Here is a 21,229-nt window from a genome sequence, read left to right as displayed (position 1 = left end):
TAATTTTGAAGATGATACACCATCTGGAAAACCATCATGACTGATGTTTCTGAATATAGCCGGTCTTACATGTCAGCAGTCATCAAAAGATTATTTATTAAATTGTACAAAAACATTAAAGTGGCCTGGTTTTACAAAAAAAACCCAAACAAACAAACAAACAAAAAAAACAGCCATTTCTGGGAACCAGCAGTTAGCGTAATGGCTATGTCGCTGGACTCCCACGTAGTCGACTGCGGTTCGTGTCCCGGACCCGGTGGCTTAAAACTCACGCTGGGTGCGTGTGCGTGCGTGCCCAAGATCCCGAGAGGAGAATGGAGGAGAAGGGATTGCGTGACCATCCCCCCTGGGGGGTAATTTCTTGCTTTCTGTCTCTATGTCTCTCTCTGTCAGACTGGCGAGCGCACGCGCCCTACAGTGAAAATCTCTCAAAAAAAAAAAAAACAAAAAACCAGCCATTTCTCTTTCTTGCTTTCAACCTCGCTTTCTCTCATTTTTAAAAAAATGCAAAAATATAATAAAATGAGAAGTAAAAAAACTGAATTAAGACTGAGACCAGTTAGTGTAATGGCTATGTTGCTGGACTCTCACATAGCCGACCGCGGTTCAAGTCCCAGACCCAGTGGCTTAAACTCATGTCGGGTGCGTGTCCGTGTGTGACCAAGATCCAGAGAGGATAATGGGGGAGAAGGGATTGCAGTGTGGCCATTCCCCTGGGGGGTGATTTCTCGCTTCCTGTCTCTTTGTTTCTCTCTGTCTTTCTGGGTAGTGCACACACCCTATAGCAAAAACCTCTCCAACAAAAGGGAAAAAAAAACTGAATTAAGATAAAGAAAAAAATGAGAGAGAAATTATTGGAAGACATGAAAAACTAAAAGGCACCCAGAAATGGAAAAAATATAAAAATATTATGAAAACATACATTTTTATTCATCCTTTACCCTGTTCAAGCTTTACTAATATTCCAGTCAAAATCAACTATTACTTTCTTCATTCTTCTTTCACAGAACATAGTCCCTATGGATAGGTCCATTATTTTAAGTTTTGCATTTATATATATCTCTCCTTCCATGAAACTCTAAGTTCTTGAGGGGCCATGTCTTTGTCCAGTCACCCCTGCCTTTCTCAAGTTTAATATAGGCCGTGGGGTACGTAGGCCCCAGGAAATATTTAGCGAGGTGAGATGAGCTTCTCCGAACATACTACCAAGGTTTTAATATAAAACACCCAAAGAAAAAGTACTGGAATCGAGAGGGAGACAGATCATTCATGTCCTCTACATGTGCCTCTCAATGATTAGGCTTGTTATAATAAACGTAATTTATTTTTATCATTTTGATCCGTTTTTGGAAGTATGTTTCTTAATTTAGTTAATTCAACAAAGAATACCAAGAAACACGCTTCCAGAAAAGCCAGCTGTCATGACTCAGCTTCGCTCGCTCTGATTACATAAATATCCTCTGGCTACGACCTATGGTATCCAAGCTAGCTGGCCCACTTAAGGCACCTGTGCACTTCCAGCTCTCGTTATGTAACAGGCCAGAGTCTGTCACTTTACTCGCCCACATACCTCAAGGGGCAATTGCATGGCAACAGAATGACAGAGCACCTTCCATATTTCCAACCAGACCCATGAACTCTTCACAGATTTCGCTAGCCATGACACACTCCCTTCTTTGTCAACGTCCTAATTCACTTAAATACACTGCCACATTTAGAATCCTAAATATATTTATAAAATCATCCTCATCTTTTTCTAGTTTTATAGCCCACTATCCCTACAATTCTAAGAACTGAATTTAATTCTGTAGCTTGTAGAAATGATCAAATTGCTGTCTTTAGCAACCTTTAAAATGTGTTTACTAATAGGCACTGAGCCAAGCCTCAAAAGTCACTGATAATAAAAATCTACGGTTAATTTCAAGACATTTACAAGCCCAAAGTAGAACGAATAAACACGGGGCATTAGAAAATAAAGCCAAAACGAAAAATATGTTGAGAAAAGAAATCAGATTAAAGCAAACAAAATTTTTCTAAGGCAACACACTGTGAAAATTGAAATATTTCTAGGTTTTCTCTTTTAGAAGAAAATGATGAACTATTTGTCATTTTTGTGACAGTAATCCAATTCACCTACTTTTCAAAATACACTCCTACTGTAACTCACCCTTCCCACTTACTCCTGCGCATCTGTACTACGTACCGTGTGTGTCTGCACTACCCCGAGGCCCACCGCCATGCCACGTAGCCCACCGCTGTGGGAGGGTCCGCCCCAGCGAGCAGTCAGCAGTGAGCGGACCCCTGGGTTGCGCGCACTCTCCTTACCATCTCTCATTACCCTTTGCTGCCTCTCCTGCCTGCTGGGCCTGCTGGTTGTTCTGGCTTCTGCTGTGCTTCCATGAACTCAGAGATGCATCTGGCTATTAAATATGTCCTCTTTAAAAATAGCTCACAGTGGGACCAGCAGTTAGCATAATGGCTATGTCACTGGACTCCCATGTAGTCGACTGCGGTTCGAGTCCCAGACCGGGTGGCTTAAACTCACGCCGGGCACGTGTGTGTGCGTGCCCAAGATCCCGAGAGGAGAATGGAGGAGAAGGGATTGTGGTATGGCCACTCCCTGGGGAGTGATTTCTCATTTTCTGTCTCTCTGTCTCTGTCTTTCTAGCGAGCACATGTGCCCTATAGCAAAAACCTCTCAAAAAAAAAAAAAGAAAAAATAGCTCACAATAATCTTTTGAGAACCTTATCTTTATCAGCCCCAGTTCTTTCACATATGAGGGGACTTCCGAAAGTTTGCAGAAAAATGAAAAGTACAAGTGTATTTTGATACAAAAACGTTTTCAAATCCGTGTACAGTTTTCCACAATAGGCATTTTTCAAGAGCTTTCTGATGCTCCCTCTTGTGTTTCACGTCCTCCCTCCCTAAACTGTAAATGACTTGAAAATTAACACAATTTTTTTTGGCCTGCAGGCCCCAGGACTCACTGAATTAATTTTTCCTGAATCGAATAAAAAACGTGTGTTTGCATAAACCTACCTCTTCTCTTCTCTCTTCTGCGGAAGGAGCTTTAAGTTCTCGTGCTGTATCATCTTTCGGGTCAAAGAGATAGATGTAATCTGAGGAGTAGCTAACGAGGATCTCTTGCCCGTCCTCACTGTAGCACAGAGATGTCACTCTGCAGGACTTATTGTGAAGATGGGGCGGGATGAAACGGGCAACCATTCCAGTTGTCCCTCGGCCTGCATAATTCCCTAAATGAGGAAACTGAAGTTAATTGAAATGAATAACTTTTAAAGATATATGTTTTAAAATCTTTGTGTGAATTATGAGACATGTGGTCTAAAGTAGACATAAATCTGAGCTATCACATTTATTTCTAGAAGAGGTCCTTCAGTTTTTGGATTTTAAAACAAAAGAAAGAACAACAGATAATACGGTATAAAAACATGTCTATTAAAAAAGGTTAATGACTGTCTGGCATTCCAGATTACATCACTGGTTTAATTAGCAAGTTAATACATAATTTGACAGATTAAAATGATTTTTAATCACGAGCTGTCAGCATGGTGATTAAGGTGGCTGGATCCCACATGGGCAACACTACAGTTCCGATCCCGGACCCAGTGGCTTGAATAACGTGCCAGGTGCATGTGCACACAAGCCTAAAATCCCGAAAGGAGAGTGGACTGCGGGCATGGCCACTCCCTGGCAGGTGCTTTCTTACTCTCACTGTCATTCCCTCTCTGCGGAGTGCACACATCCTTTAGCAAATTTGGAAAGCAAGAAAGCAATTTATGGTTATAGTAACAGTAAATCATCTCCAAGAACTCCTCTCAAATTTACATAATATCCTTTTTATAATAGAAAAGCTGATATTTGTTAGCTGTTGATTAGGGGAGCTGGATCCCACATGGCCATTCAAAGATGGTTTGAATCCTAGCCGCAAGGCTTGAAAAACACCCCAGGCACAAGTGCAAGTATTCTTCAGATCCAAACAGGTGTCTACGCAGAGAAGGACTGCAGCAGGGCCACACCCCACCGTGCGGGTTTCCTCCCTCCCCCCTGCTCTGTGGCAAGTTAAACTGACCTCTATCAATTAAAACAATTCTGTACAGACTTTAACCAACTCCGGTCACGTTCAGTACAATGTTATATAAGAGGAAGGGGTCCAACGGGGCCTGGGGCTCTTGGAGCACAGAGTTCTACTGTTACACAAACGGTGTAATTCTGCACAGTGAAGTTCTGTCCTGCTCAAAATGTCAACTGCTGAGAGACAATAACTAAGTCTGTTTTGTATCCGATTATATTATATTACCGCTGTTTCTTCTAACTCTTGAAATCCAAACTCCTCATCACAGTTCAACAAAGGAAGACCATGCCTGGCATTCCCATTTCAATCATCTATGTCCACGTTCACTGGCGTTGCCGACTTCTGCCCAAGACTACCTTTACTGTGAGCAACTGAACAGTGTGCGGGTAAAACATTCACATTTGACATTCAAGTCTGTGTGTGTGTGGGTGTGTGTATTAAGTAATCCTGGTATTCCTTTACTGAGAAAATGCTAATGGAAGTTGAGTTTCAATTGGTTATTTCTGAAGTAGTTTTATCCCCCAATGGCTAAACAGAAAAACAGTTTAAATTAGACGGATTCAGGTTGAATTGCGGCACTATTAACAGTACTTTAAGCTAAGCAGGCACAAACGTGCTATATATATATACCCACTATGTTTTCTAACTTTTCTTCCCACCATTCTCTTGACTGAAAAATGCCAGTCTCCCCCAAAATTTATGTCCCCCCAAAATTCGCATCTACTCAAAAGTTTGAAATGTGACGTTAGGGGCCAGCAGGTGGTGTGGTGGTTAAGGTACCTGACTCCTATGTGGCTGACTATGGTTCGCATCCCAGATTTGGCAGCTTGCTTTCTCTCTCTCCTCTCTCTGTCTGTCTTTCTCTGGTCAAATTGAAGAAGAATAAATAAAATAAATGATTTTTTAAAAAGTGTGACTTTATTTGAAAATAGGATCTCTGCAGACGTAATTGCGATGAGATCGTGTTGGATAACGGTGCCCTAAAAAAGAGGGAGATGTTGAAAGACATGCACAGAATGGTGTGTGAGGATGGAGACACAGACTGGACTAATGCTTCCATGAACCCCAGGACACCAGAGACAGGCAGCAACCAATCGAGGCTGGGAGAGACGCATACAGAGACTCTCCCTCAAAGCCTCCAGAAGAAACCAGCCCTGAGACATCCTGATTCCAGATAAGATATCATTTGTGAGGACTTGTCACGGCAGTCCTGAGAAACTACTATGTCAAATGTCAGAATCATTTTTTTTTAACTTTTATTAATTTTTTTTTAAATTGCCACAGGGTACAAGCACTCACCAGGGACAGTTGTGGGAGAAAGACAGAGGGACAGAGGGACAGAGAGAGAGAGAGAGAGAGAGAATCCCCCAAAGGGGCGTGGTCACGCCGTAATCCTTTTTCCTGCATTTCTCCCCATCAGGACTTTGGGCACACACACACACACGTGCCCAGCATGTTTTTCAAGCCTCTGGGGCCAGATTCTAATCATGGCTGGCCATTTAGGATCCAGTTTCCATGGCACAGACCTTGAGCAACGCACTATGAAGCCAGTCTCCAAGCCTCGCAACATTCTTCTTTTTCAGTCTGCCAGAGGGTGGGTGCACTTTTCAAAGAGACACAGAACAGAAAAAAGGAGAGAGAAAACACTGCTCGATGGGGTGTGGTCACACTGCAATCCCCTTTCCTCCATTTCTTTGCCTTGCTGGGATTTGGAGCACACATGCACTGCACCCATGTTTCTCAAGCCACCAGGGCCAAGATTTGAACTGCTGTTCACCATGTGGAAACTGGATAGCATAGCCACTAGGCTATAGGACTGGCCAGTATAACAACTTTTTAAAAAAAATCTTCACCAGAGGGTGCACATGCTCTTTGGAGAGAGACAGACACGGGGGGTCGGGGGGAGAGGGAGAGAGAGAGAGAGAGAGGGAGGGAGGGAAATGAGAAAGAGTGAGAAAGCATGCCCCTCCATGGGGATGGTCATGCTGCAATCCCCTCTCCTCCATCTCTCCCTCCTTTCAGGATTCTGGACATGCACATGCAGGTGCTTGGCTTATTTCAAGCTGCCGAGTTCAGAACTCGAACCACGCAGTTGGCAATATGGGATCCAGCCACCTTAACCACTGGCTGACTCATGCCACTGGCTGACTCATCACAACTTATTAATGTAATAAATTAAACAAAAAAGTATCATATTAACAAGGGTCATAAGAACTTGGTGAAATGCTGTTTTATATGATAATACATATTACTTAAATACATTGTTCCCTGAAATTTTATTACACACTAAAGAAACTTTAAATTGCAAAGATGTCATAAAGATTTGTTCTTTGAACTGCTGGTGTCTTATGTTTTCCCTAACACGATCTTCTTACCTGTGGCTCTCGTGCCCAGCATTCGTCGATCATATATTCGTACTGAGCTATCGGAACAGCCAACGGCAAGATAATACGGTACTGGTGGACAGATAGCTACAGAGGTGGCAGCACGTCGGCAGTTAATTAAAATGTCCTACGAAAGATGACACAATTCCAGCTACAGAGGGAGATTCAGTAGACATGACACTACACTTAAAACATTTCTCTTTTAATTGAAAGAAATAATCTTTCTCCAGCAAGTGGTGTGGAGGTTAAGGCAGCTGGATCCCACTTGGCAGAGTTGGAGGTTCAAATTCCAGGCCAGTTGGCTTGACAATCACCCTGGGCACAAGTGTCTGGCTGCCCAAATCCCAACAGATGATTTTTTATTAGAGAAGAGACCACAGCGCAGCCAGCTGCCCTGATGGTGCCTCCTCACTTCTCTGCCTCTCTCTCTCTCTCTCTGTCTCTCTTCAGCAAGTGCACGTACCCTACAGCAAAAACTAAAAACAAATAACACCATCAAATAAAAATAAATTTTTTTTTGAGAGAGGTTTTTCACTATAGGACGCGTGTGCTCGCCAGACAGACAGAGAGAGACATAGAGACAGAACGCGAGGAATCACCCCCCGGGGGGATGGTCACGCCGTAATCCCTTCTCCTCCATTCTCCTCTCGGGATCTTGGGCGTGCACGCACACGCGCCCGGCGTGGGTTTTAAGCCACTGGGTCTGGGACGCGAATTGCGGTTGACTACGTGGGAGTCCAGCGACACAGCCATTACGCTAACTGCTGGTTTCCAAATAAAAATAATTTTAAAAAGATGATGAAATAAACTTTCTAAAAAGTCCTAATTCAGTCAGCATAACAAGGTTCCCCTTGACTTTTTTTAAATTTACTTTTCAGGTTTCTAATATAAATCATTTCTAAGACATTCAGCCTATGTAAACCAAGATAAATGAATTCAGTTAACACCCCTCCTTAGCAACTTATCACTCTAAGGAAAATATTTTTTCTTTATAGTTTACTATTCAGATCCATAATTTATTGATTTCTACTACATTTCATACTTTCCTGAATAAATCAAAACAAAATATATACAGAAATACTAAACTTAATGTAGAAATTTTAAAAACAGTATTTGTGTAACACACACCCAAAAAATAAGTCTGAAGAAAAAAAAAAAACAACTTACATATACTGGGGACCAGCAGTTGGTGTAAAGGCTGTGTCGCTGGATTCCCATGTAGCTGATAGCGGTTAGAGTCCCAAACCCGGTGGCTTTAACTCACGCCGGGCGTGTATGTGTGTGTGTGTGTGTGTGTACCCAAGATCCTGAGAGGAGAATGGAGGAGAAGGGATTGCGGCGTGGCCATCCCCCCTGGGGGGTGATTTTTCACTTTCTATCTCTCTGTCTCTGTCGGGCGAGCACACGCGCCCTATAGCAAAATCCTCTAAAAAAAAAAACCCAAAAAACAAAAACCTTACATACTGAAAACCTGAACAATTATACTATTAATAGATTAGCAGTAGCTATAAGAAGCTTCTGATAATTCTTTAAACTCATTCTTTATATTATCAATTTAATTACCTTTTCAAAACTAGCTACATTTCATGTGATAATGATAGACTGGGTAACAATGTAACAATATATGGGACCAGCAGGTGGTATAATGGTCACATCGCTGGACTCTGACGTAGGAGACCGCAGTTTGAGTCACAGACCTGAAGGCTTAAAACTCGTGCCGGGTGTAAGTGCAGGTGTGCCCAAAATCCTAAGAGGAGAAGAGACTGCAGTATGGTCATCTCACCTGGGGGGGATTTATAGCATTCTGTCTCCCTGGCAAGCGTGTGTACCTTATAGCAAAAATCTCTCTCTAAATATATATGTGCGTCTGTGTGTGTGTGTGTGTGTATGTGCATATATATGTGTGTGTGTGTGTATATGTATATGTGTATTTATGTATACACACACACAGTCATCAGAAAAGTCATAATTAATTTTTGCATAGAAAATAAAACACTGTGGCCTCAACCCACCAGCCAGTCCTAGATTACGGGTGTGTACTTACTTGCCTGGATGAAGCCAGAACCTCCGGTTGTAGGTCAGCCTCACCAAGTGACCACTGCACCACCATCCAGCCTCAGGGGTCCCTGTCTGTTAAACTAACCATCAGGTCAGCTTGTGGCATGGCAGTCTGGGCCTCAGACCTGGCTGGGTATGTGTGCACGTGTGCATGTGTGTATGGCTGGGTATGTGTGCATGTGTGCATGTGTATATGTGCCAAACCCAGAAAGAGTGAGAGATGGAGGGGAAGGATCATGGCATGACTATCCCCATGGGAAGGTGCTTTCTCTCTCTCTCTCTCTCTCTGTCTTTCAGGCAAGCACACATCCATCTGATAGATTTTTTAAAATTAATTTATTTTAAGCTTTGCTTATTTAATTTTTAACATTACAACATTACTCCTATTACACAGAAATCAATTTACAAAATGCCTTTCATAATTCTAACTTCTTAGAACATAAAAATTGCTCTGATTACTTTTTCCCTTACACCTTCTAACTATTCACATTTATATGTAAATGAATAATTTTATTAAAGACTATTTTCGACGATCAGCCTTGCCTTTGTACTTCCACAGGTTTTTGGTTCAGAAAAACACAATTAAATCATAACACACTGTACTTTAAAGTTTAAAAGAACCTGGAATAACAAATTTTAGTGCCTTTTTTTGAGAAACGATTTTTGCTATAGGGCGCGTGCACTTGCCAAAGAAACAGAGTGACAGGGAGACAGGAAGTGAGAAATCACTGCCCAGGGGGAATGGCCACACCACGATACCTTCTCTTGGGATTCTGGGCATGCACGCACACGTGCCCAGATGGAGTTTGAAGCTGCTGGGTCTAGGACTCAAAATGCAGCCGGCCACATGGGAGTCCAGCCACGTAGCATTATGCCATCTGCCGGTCTCAGTGCCCACTACTTGCTAAGCAAAGGCATACCGAATGTCCCTAATAACTACACCTTTTAAACTTATTTCTGCCTCAGCTCAATGCTTTCCTATTTGGTGTGTATGTACATACGCACATTAAAAAAAAAAAAAAACTGTGTCTTAAAAATACTTTGAAATCAGGAACAGCAGTTGGCATAATGGCTATGTTGCTGGACTCCCACGTAGTCTACAGCGGTCTGAGTCCTGAACCTGGTGGCTTAAACTCACGCCGGGTGCATGTGCATGCTTGCCCAAGATCCCGAGAGAATGGAGGAGAAGGGAGTGTGGTGTGGCCATCCCCCCTAGGGGGGTGATTTCTCCCTCTCTGTCTGTCTCTGTCTTTCTGGCGGGCACACGTGCCCTATAGCAAAAACCTCTCAAAAAAAAAAAAAAAACCTTTGAAATCTCTCCTTTTTGTTTTCTTTTTCTTCTCTGTTTCAAATATATAAAATAATCATTTTACTCCCAAACATGTTAGTTATGGTAAATGGTTTATTGAGCAAGTACTTTTAAACTTATTAACACATTTAACTTTCAGTAAAAATATACTTAGTAATACTATTTCATTTACTTCAAAATGATCCAAGAAAAGGCTACTCTGCTTTAAATAATATATGACAGGGGCAAAACAGCTGGGATTAGTTGCCTGGGGTCAAAGACTAAATGAGTCTAGGACTTTTTATAAGTTTAAAGTATTATTTAAACATAAACAGTAACAGTGAAGCTATAACCTTAGAAAAGTGAGCTAAATTTGAATGAGCATGTTGATAGAATGGTATCTTAATATTTCTTGTAAAAAACGATAACACATAATTGCTAGTTTGAAAGACATGAAATACAATAATCTCACTTTATGCTAACTTTTTTTTTTTTTTTAAATCAAGAAGGTGAGAAACAGTATGAACCAGCAGGGGAGCGAGACAGAGATGAAGAGAAAGAGAGGAGTAATTTTGACAGGGTTTCACTATGTTTGGATCCGTCTGCCCTACGCCCTGCTTAGCCAAGGCCACAGACTCAGGCTTCAGTGCCGGCCTGGTAGGCTGGGCCACAGGAACTAGAGCGGGCCTTCCATGCTGCTCAGCCAACACGGAGCGGCACCCCTCGCCTGCAGGAATGTGGCTGGGTCATGCCGACAGCTCTGACCCCCGGCTGCTGGGTAAGCCAACATGGTCTCTATTATTAAAGGAGGTATGCTAATAAATTCTTCAGGTTTTTGTAATCCTGGAGTATATACTGAATAACTGCAAATTTTCATAAATGCACCTTAACTGCACAGTAAACTCCAAGTTTCCCAGTTTCAGTAACAATTTAACTTTAAAAAAAATGAGTCATGGAAAGAGAAAAATCACATTTTCACTCATACATGAAAACTAGTAGAATGATTACTACAGGCTGGGGAAGGTTGGAGGAACAGAGAAATGTTGGTTAATGGATACGAAATTGCAGTTAGATAAAAATAAGCTCTAGTGTTGTGTAGCACTATAGGGTAACTTTAGTTAACAATAATTTATTGTATATTTAAGAATACCTAAGAGAGAAGATTTTGAATGCTCCCAACATGAAGCAATGATAAATGTTTGCGATGATGTTGATTATGCTGCTTTGCTCTTTACACACTGCATTCATGTACTGAAAAGCACACTGTGCCCCGTAAATATAATTATATAATAATTTAAAATGCATTTTAAACATTTTATGATTATAAAAATATGTTTATTAGAGATCTTAGCAAAACAATTTTAAAATTCTCCCATAATCATATTACCCAGAAATAACTTACTGTCCAATTTTAATTATAACCTTATTCTTTTCTGCATCATTTGTTAAAGACTGGCCCTTACGTCTTTGCAGTCTTCCTTTGTGCAGCTGGTTTTGATGCGTGTATCAAACCACCTCACTGTTCCGTCTTCACCACAAGAGAGGAAAGTGGAAGGGTCATTTGGTACAGTCATAATCTGAGGGTGAGAACAAAAGCAGAGGTAAACTTGCTGAACATTTGAACAGGTAGCTTTGAAAAATACTGCTCGATTTCATAAAATGTTTAAGGTAAAAGCAACAAAACCCATATATTTTATGACTTAACCACGTCATCGTTCAAAACATTACAATAAAGGCAGATAAATGTAAGAAGTAATTACTGAATTAACACAGTTAATTACTTTGAAGATTAGAATGCAACCTTCAGATACAAAGTTCTTGAAAATTAGTTTTATCTACTTTGGGCACGCACGCACATGCGCCCGGCGTGAGTTTAAGCCACCGGGTCCGGGTCCGGAACTCAAACCGCGGTCGACTACATGGGAGTTCAGTGACATAGCCATTATGCTAACTGTTGGTCCTGGACATTTATATTTATAAAACTGAGAGTAAGTTTTGGGCTATTAATCCATAAAGAAAAAAATAAAAATGAACATTATTTATTTGGAAATTTGAATGAAATATTGTGTCATACTTTCAAAGCATAAGATTACCACCTTGAAGGTTGTTTTATATAAATGTTTGATCTTGTACTCTAGGAAATTATATTGGAAGTAGCATACTTTCAAATTATTACCATTAAGTATTTTTTTTTTTGAGAGGTTTTTGTAATAGGGCGCATGCGCTCACCAGACAGAGAGACGGAGAGACAGAAAGCAAGAAATCACCCCCAGGGGGGATGGTCACACTGCAATCCCTTCTCCTCCATTCTCCTTTCGGGATCTTGGGCATGCACGCACACGTGCCCGGCATGAGTTTTAAGCCACCGGGTCCGGGATGCGAACCGCGGTCAACTACAAGGGAGTCCAGCGACATAGCCATTACGCTAACTGCTGGTCCCAGCCATTAAGTACAGTTTTAAAAATAAAAATTTACACAGTATTTTCAGTTTTATTATAAAAATGCACACATAACAAAGATTGTCATGAAGTCATTTCTTGGCTCTACTTGCATTTAGTACTTGTTCTTGAGCAGCCTTCTTCGCGTTTACCATCTCAATGAGTTCCTTGTATTGTTGCATGCAGTCCATCTTTCAGGTGTATTTACTGGGTATATTTTCAAAGCCTGTTCTAAAAGCTAATGTTCCTCTGTGTCCAAGGGATGAAATCTGCGCATGGACCTTCAAATCGCTCTGAAGGTGTGGCAGTATCAGCTTGAGGTACCACCCCATGTTCTTTTTTAAGCTTACCAAAAGCCTTTTGTTTATATGTCATCTTTTTGATGAGGGTCAAGTTTTTGGAGACTCTTCGTTTTGCCAATAACATCTTTGGCAGTTCTCCTGACTCCAGAGGAAGAATGTATGTTCATATTAGCAATAACTTCCCTCTTGAATTTGTTCCAGCAGGGAAGAGATGCACAGCTTTAATTCACAGCTGCAATCAATTTAATTTAATTGCAGATCATCTTCTGACCAACTTTTACTGCCATGTCCACTTCTGCAAGTTGAATTCTCTGCAGCCTTAGATGCTTGTTGCATACCTTCTCTTTTCTAATTTGCTCATTTATTTCTTCTATTTTTCCAAAGCAGCCTTTCCTACTTCTTTTGTAGATGAAATAAGTGTTTCATTCAAACACTGTAAACTTGCTAGCTCAAGCCAATCACAAAGTTTTTCCACTTCTTCCATCATTTTCACCACCTCTGCCTCATTATCAGAAAAGTGATTCCAGGACCAGCAGTTAGTGTAATGGCTACATCACTGAACTACCATGGAGTCGACTGCGGTTAGAGTTCCGGATTCGGTGGCTTAAACTCATGCTGGGTGCGTGTGCATGCGTGCCCAAGATCCCGAGAGGAGAATGGAGAAGGGATTGTGGCATGGCCATCCCCTCAGGGGGTGATTTCTCACTTTCTGTCTGTCTCTGTCTGGGGAGCGCACGCATCCTATAGCAAAAACCTCTCCAAAAAAAAAAAAAAAAGAAAAGTGATTCCAGGACTTGCATGAGTTTTGAAGTTTTTGCCTTTCTTTTTTAATGGCTTCTTTCTGAATATCTTTCTCCTTTGCCAATAATGCATATGCTGTCTAACTTCTTTCTCCTAGCCAACCGAGCAGCTTCTAATTCGGCTTGTCTTTGTTTTTCTTTAGCTTCTTGCTCCTTCCACTTGGCTTCTGCTTTTGCCTTCTTTTCTGCTTCTTTCTTGGCTTTTTCTTCTTTCTTAAATTTTTTTATTCTTGGATCACAACTATATGCATTGTCAACTAATGTTCTTATAATAAGTTCATTTCTTCTTTTTTTCTTTGTGCTCTTGTTGCTCCGTTCTGCTTTTCAATCCATCTCCTTTCATCATGACATTCTGCTTTTTCTTTTTCTTCTTCATCTAAATATGAGAATTCTCTCCAAGAATCAAAATTATACCAGAAAGAATAAAATGCATCTACATCTTCAAATGATGAATTCATATCACCAAGTTTAGGGACATTTTTTTATTTGACCATCTGGAATTCCTTTCAAACACTGGGGAAAACACTTCCAAGAAATTGTCCTTTGCTTCACTTTTAGAAGGAACTGAGTTATCAAAAGTAGGATCTGTACTGTTAAATGCGCGTCTTTTTACTGGATCAGATAACATTTCATAAGCTTTAGTTATACAAGTGAAGTAGTCATTATCTCCTCCTTTTATTGGTTCACCAGCTGTTTTCCGTTTGTCTGGATGACATTTTAAAACCATTGCTTTATGAGTTGCTCTGATCTGTCTCTGTGTAGCTTTGTATCTCACGTGGCCAAGTCCAAGAACTGCATAATGATCTTGGTTTTTCAGTCTTTGGGATCAAGTGTTTTCGGCATGGGAAACTCTTCTAACTGCAATTCTTCATCTTCTGATTCCTCTGATAATCCTTTCTTATCCTCCAGTTCCAGAGGTCAGAGTGTGGGTGATGGTGGCGCTCGGCAGGAGCAGCATGGTGCCTGGGCTAGCCCCATGAATGCAGGGGTTCGCGTCCCAGGCAGAGGGCGCCTAGCGTCCCCTCCAGCTCTACCTCTCCTTCTGAGCCTCGCACTTTGGCTCTAAGTCGCCCAGGACCAGGTGCTTGGAGACTACTAATAAGGATTTCTTGAACATAATGCCAAAGACACAGGCAACAAGAGAAAAAATAGATAAATGGAATCATGTCAAACTGGCAACTGCAGAGCAAAGAAAATTATAAGATGAAAAAGCAGTTTACAGGTTGGGCCAAAATATTTGCCAACTATGTATCTAATAATGGACTAATATTCAGGATACAAAATGAACTCCTACAACTCAAGAACATCAAAAAATAAAAGACATGGGAAAAATATTGTGACATCCCAGCTAATCCTTGAGAGCAAAGCTGCTTGTAAAGCAGCAGTCAACAGGTGAGTAGCAATATTTGGATTAAAATTTAGACTACGATCTTGAGTGGGAGAAGACTGAAAGCAAGAATATGGTATACAAGGACTAGCAGATGGTGTAACGGTTATGTCACTGGACTCCCACATGGCTGACAGTGGTTTAAGTCCTGGACCTAGCAGCTTGAAACTCACACTGGGTGCATGTGCTTTTGTGCCCAACATCCTGAGAAGAGAGTGGAGGAGAAGGGACTGCAGTGAGACCATACCCCTGAAGGATGATTTCTGGCTTTCTGTCTCTCTGGCAAGCATATGTGCCCTATAGCAAAATCTCTTAAAAAAAGAAAAATTGATATAAAATCAACTTCCACATTTTCTATAAATATAAAATATAATCCACTAATAAATTACCAAAAAATTCAGATGCAAAAATTATAATATTTATAAACCCTGTATGCTTTAACAAAGTTTTTTTTTTATTAATTTTTTTTAATATGCTTAATCGGAAGCCAGTAGGTGGTGTGGCAGTTAAGGTGATGAACTCCCACAATGCCAACTATGGCTCAAACCTTGGACCTAACAGCTTGAAAATCAGGTCGGACTCATGTGCATGCATGTCCAAAATCTTGAGAGAATGGATTGCAGCATGACCCTCTCCCTTGGAGAATGATTTTTCATTTTCCCTCTGATTGTCTCTCTCTGTCTCTCTTTGGTGAGCAGATGTACTCCATGGCAAAAACCTTTAAAAAAAATAATTATAGCAAAATATACGTAATACTGACGATCTTAAACCATTTAAAAATGAAACTAGGATTAGGATCACTGAAGACCTCTGTCTGGACTTCACCCCCCTCTCCCCTCATCTAGCCAGGTTAGAGCACCTATTTATTCTGTCTCTCTCTTTTTAATTTTTTTCCTTAATTTTTAAACTTCTTAGTTCTCTGATGCTCTTTTATTTCGCTAATTCTTACCTTTCCTCAACCCACACAGGACAAGCCAATCACCAGTCACCTGTATCTGAGGTCTGAGCAGCTCCTTTTGTGGGCGTGCTCACATGCTGCACAGGTTTTTTTTTCTTAAAATTTTTTTCCTTTTTTTAAAAATTATTTTTGTCTTTTTTTTTTTTTTCTCTCTCTATTTTTTTTTTCTTTGTTTCCTTTTCCTTTTACCTTTATCACTTTTCTGCTCAGCCTCCACACACTTGAGTTTCTAGACAGGTCTAGATGCACAGTAGCTAAATATCTGAATACATTTAGGGTCAGATTAATCCTTAATTTCCATGGACTCTATTGCACAAAGGGAGAAAAACGGTAATGCTTAGAGACTGCAGCTCATCCCTCAGCAGACCTCTGACTGCTCAGACTTCACTACGAAAGCTAGGAAAAAAACGTATAATCTATCAGATGACCAGAAACCACCACAGAGGCACAAGACAGATGAGAAACCCAGGAAATATCTCTCCACTAAGGGAAAAGAATAAGTCCTTTTCCTCCACAGAGAATACAAGGGAACTTATTGAAATATCAGATAAAGAATTTAAAATATTCATAGTGACAAAGCTAATGGAGATGCAAGAGAAAAAAGACAATGAACTCCTGAAGATGCAGGAGAAAAGAGACAAGTGCCAGGAGGTGAGGAAGTTCTTGAACAATCTGAAAGAGGAAATACGCACCATAAAAAAGAAACAAAAAGGGGACCAGCAGTTGGCATAATGGCTATGTCGCTGGACTCCCATGGAGTCGACCATGGTTCGAGTCCCGAACCCGGTGGCTTAAACTCACGCTGGGCACATATGCATGTGTGCCCAAGATCCCGAGAAGAGAATGTAAGAGAAGGGATTGCAGCATGGCCATCCCCCTGGGGGGGGTGATTTCTCGCTTTCTGTCTCTCTGTCTGTCTTTCTGGCAAGCACATGCACCCTATAGCAAAAACCTCTCCAATAAAAAGAAAAATTGTTAGAGATGAAGGCTGTAATGCAGAAAATCAAAACCTCCCTTGAAAGTAACAAAAGCAGATTAGATCCTGCACAAAATCAAATATCAGATTTGGAAGATAGAACCTCTGACCTAGAAAAATTCATTCTCAAAAATTTTTTGAGAAAATAACACCCCAAAATGAAAATAATATACAAGTAATACTAGATACAATTAAATGCCCAAACATCTGGATCACTGGTATCCCAGAAGATGAAAAAACTAATCAGGACATTGATAATCTATTTCATGAAATCCTGGAAGAAAACTTTCCAAACTTAGGGAGGCACTCAAATGTCCAGATGCAAAAAATACAAAGGATCCCACATAGAATCAACCCCAAAAGATCTTCTCCAAGGCACATCATAACCAGATTGACCAAAACCACAGACAAAGATAAGATACTAAAATTGGCAAGAGAGAAATGTCAAGTTACTTTCAAAGGATATCCCATCAGGCTAACAACACTTAATCTCTCATTAGAAACAATGCAAGCAAGGAAAGAATGGGAAAATACATTCAAAGTGTTAAGTGAAAAACAATTTCAACCAAGAATACTATACACAGCAAGATTATCCTTCATGTGAGGAAGAAAAGACAAAAGCATTCTCAGATAAACAAAACCTGAAAGAATTTACCAATACACCAACTCTCCAAGAAGTGCTGAAGGGAGTGCTGTACCAGGAAAACTAAAATCAGACACACAGGAATAAGAGTACAAAAAGCAATAAGAAAAAAAAAAAAAAGGCCAGCCTAATGGTAGGGACAAGTCCGGAGTTGAATGTTAACTTTCAGAATTTGAACAGAAAGCTCAGACCACAGTGACACTGCAAATTCAGTAGGAGAGAGATTAATTACATGAGACTGAACTAGTGAAATAGAATTTTATGACATTTGACTAAAACATTACTGATTTTCTTCTATGCTTTGTTTTCCAGATTTAAGGATTTTTGTCTTCTCTTGAACTATTGATAGTTTCATCTGCCTACTATTTGAACTGAATCCTAACCTTTTTCTTGGCTTTTAGTCTTAAGCAAACTTTTCTTAACATTTTTGGATTTTGATCTATTAAAACTAAAACTTTTTTTCTTGAAATTAAAAAATTCATGAAAAAAATACCATTTAATGACCGTAGTAAGCTAGGTGCTACTTTATAGTATGTTCATTTTACTCACTGAGGTTTATGCCTAATGTCGGATGTGTTCATAGATATGTATGTACCGGCTGTGCTTGCTATGGAAAGTACTGAGATTAATTAAGATCTCTAGTGAATCAATACAGTGTGTGTGTGTGTGTGTGTGTGTGTGTGTGTGTGTGTGTGTGTGTGTGTGTGTGTGTGTGTGTGTGTGTGTGTTTAAAGGGGGGGGAAGCAACTGTAGATACCAGAGACAGTGTGGGAGGAGGGTGGGAAATAGCAGAGGGTGAGAGGTAGGGAACCAAGGGGGAGAAAAAAAGGAAAATATACAAGAAAAAAGAAATGAAAAATTATTTGTTGACAATAACATGTATGGTAATATCCTTGATTGAGCTAATATATGGTATACTCTGGAGGGAAAAATTTCATTTTGTATACTGTATCAATGTATAGTGAATGAATGTAAATAAGTAAATTTTTTTTAAAAATGTAAGATTACATAAGTTTCTGAAGGTCCATTTAGAAAGTTGTCAAGCATTTTTACGACTGTTTCATGGAATATGTATTCCAAGTAACAGAGCTGGACTACAAATAAACCTTAAAAACAACCTGCTTCCAAGTTAAAAAAATAAATAAAAATTTTAAAAAAAATGAAAGTAGGCAAAGACCTTGATTAAATAGACATTTTTCCAGCAAAGATATACAAATGGCAACAGGCACATAAAAAAGTATTCAATATCACTAATCTTTAGTCAGATGCAAATCAAAGTCACAATGAAACATCACTTTATACCTCTTAGAATAACCAGCAAAAAATAAGATAATAATAACAAGTGCTGACAACATTATGGAGAAGCTAATAGCTTTGTACACAGTGAGTGGGAATACAAAATGGTACAGAAACTATGGAAAACATTCTGAAGGTGCCACAAATATTAAAAATGAGAGATTACCACATGACCCAGCAATCTTACAATGGAATATCATACAGCAATAAAAATGAGCAAGTAACTGCTGCATACAACATGAATTTCACAAATGCAAGATAAGATTTTGCTCAGCAAAAGAAGTCAGATATATTAAGTCATCAGGGAAGTCATGACATATTTTCCTGTTTTTCTATGCAAAAATGTGTTGGAAACCAGCAGTTAGCGTAATGGCTATGTCGCTGGACTCCCACGTAGTCGACCGCGGTTCGTGTCCTGGACCCGGTGGCTTGAAAATTTCGCCAGGCACGTGTGCGTGCGTGCCCAAGATCCCGAGAGGAGAATGGAGGAGAAGGGTTTGCGGCGTGGCCATCCCCTCTGGGGGATGATTTCTCACTTTCTGTCTCTCTGTCTCTCTCTGTCTGTCTGGCAAGCGCACATGCCCTATAGTGAAAAACCTCTCAAAAAAAAAAGTGTCATAACTTTCTCAATGACCCAATAAAACAGAAATCCACACAGAGCATGTTTTCATTTATGTCAAGTTCAAAAGCATAAAAATGAGAATGTTAGAAAAATCTAGGGTGTTAGAAGTCAGAAGAGGGGGCCTCTGGGTTACTTAATGTTTTACATTTCTAGGTAGCAGTCACATGAATAGATTTGTTTTGTAACAGTTCAGTGACTTGCAAAAAGTACAACTTTATGTACTTTTTCTATGAGTTTTGTACTTAATTTTTAAAAAGTTCAATACAGGATGGGGCAAGGGAGGGGTCTAATAAATATCTAAATAGAACACCAGAACAACAACCCCCCAAAACATGAAGAGAATGGTGCAGAAAAAATAACTACAGATCTGTTGACTACAATGTCCCACACTTTTCAAGAAATCAGAGAGCATCCATAAATCCCAAGTATAAAAAATAAAAAAGAAATCCACACCTAATACACTGTTGTGACATAAAAGAAAAACTTAAAAGCCAGTAAAGAAAACCAGAGTTAAAAGTAACCAAGAAAAAGGGACAGATTACCTCTAACGGAAACAACACTGATAACTGACTTTTGTAATCTAACAATGAAAGTCAGAAAATGATGGAACATCCTCTTAAATAGAATAGGAGACAAAATCTCTTCCTAGTAAAACTATCTTTGAAGAACTCACACTACACAAACAGAAAATAAAAAGGAAGGAAAGAAACTATTCGATTATCAGAAAAGTCCTGATGTAATTTTTGCATAGAAAACATAAAACAACCCAATAAAGTTCTTTTCTTTTTCCTCTTCTTTTCTTCCTTCCTTTCTTCTTCTTCTTCTTCTCTCTCTCTCTCTCTTTTTTTTTTTTTTTTTTTTTTTTTTTTAAGGTTTTTGCTATAGGGTCCAGGTGCTCCCCAAGAGAGAAAGCAAGACCAAGAGGGATCAAGTGAGAAATCACTCACAGGGGTATGGCCATGCCACATTCCCCTCTCAGGATTTTGGGAATGCATGAGCACATGCCAGTGTAATTTTCAGGCTACCAGGTCTGGGAATCCAACCTCAGTTAACCATGTGGGAGTCCTGGTCCTGCACCTTAACCTCCACACCACCCACTAGCTCCTTGAAGCTATTTCCTGTCAACAAACTCTAAAGAAACTGCTCCAAGTCCCTTTCCCACTATACAAGATGGCAGGTGGAAAAGCTGTGAAGCAGGATACTAAGAAGAAACCTGAAGCCAAGAAAGCTGATGCCAGTGGCAAGGTTAAAAGGAGACCTCAAGGCTAAAAAGCCCAAGAAGGGGAAGCCCCACTGCCACTGAAGCCAGGTCCTAGTCCGAGGCATTGGCAGGTACTCCCGATCTGCCATGTGTTACAGGAAGGCCATGCACAAGAGGAAATACCTGGCCACTAAATCCAGGATTGAAAAGAAAAGGAGGTTTTGCGATTGTCACAAAACCAGTTGGTGGAGACAAGAATGGTGGTACCGGGTGAAGAAACTACTCCAAGATATACTTTAGTACAAGATGACCCCACACAGAAAATCATGAGCCAAAGGTACCAGTACACACGTAGGTAACTCTCAACAAACACAAGTGGGACAAGGACACCATCGAATGCATGAAAGACAGACAACACAACTGAATTCCGAGTAATATCATTATGTGAGATTAGACAGGGATGGTCTACGGTCCTTTACTTAAAAGAAAGGTGAAGATTTTAACGATTCTTTTAGATGTTGCTAAATATTCTTGGGAAACTGAGGTAATTTCTAGAATAACAGACAGGAATGTCTATTTTCCAAGCAAGTAATAGAAATAAAGTGGGCAAAAAGCAAAAGCCTACAGTAATTCAAAAGGTTGGCAAAAAAAGGATGGGGGATCAATAGTAGACAGTTGGAAAACATTTTTTAGAAATAAAATGTACAATAAGACACATTATAGAACCAAATATTTCAATACTTACAGTAAAAATGAACTGACTAAAATTGCCAGTAAAAAAC

At 40.0% G+C, this 21,229-nt stretch overlaps 1 protein-coding gene and 1 pseudogene across 6 annotated transcripts in view; both read right to left on the bottom strand.

The window, feature by feature from the left end:
• The window catches only part of DCAF6 (DDB1 and CUL4 associated factor 6), a 136,067-nt gene that overhangs the window by 93,911 nt on the left and 20,927 nt on the right, over nucleotides 1–21,229 (bottom strand). For all 6 annotated transcript variants that reach the window (XM_027771257.1, XM_027771258.1, XM_027771259.1 and 3 more), the window contains 3 exons: nucleotides 11,288–11,401; nucleotides 6,470–6,605; nucleotides 3,041–3,255 (listed from right to left, as the gene is read on the bottom strand). In XM_027771257.1, coding sequence (XP_027627058.1) covers nucleotides 3,041–3,255; nucleotides 6,470–6,605; nucleotides 11,288–11,398 — 462 coding nt within the window. In that variant the 5' untranslated portion in view covers nucleotides 11,399–11,401. The remainder of the gene's footprint in view (nucleotides 1–3,040; nucleotides 3,256–6,469; nucleotides 6,606–11,287; nucleotides 11,402–21,229) is intronic.
• LOC102476844 (dnaJ homolog subfamily C member 2-like) lies at nucleotides 12,355–14,309 on the bottom strand (annotated as a pseudogene).

The sequence above is a fragment of the Tupaia chinensis genome, unplaced genomic scaffold (genome assembly GCF_000334495.1).
Source record: "Tupaia chinensis unplaced genomic scaffold, TupChi_1.0 Scaffold000198_1, whole genome shotgun sequence".
NCBI classification, from domain to species: Eukaryota; Metazoa; Chordata; class Mammalia; order Scandentia; family Tupaiidae; genus Tupaia; species Tupaia belangeri.
This window is presented reverse-complemented; position numbering and strand designations above follow the sequence as displayed.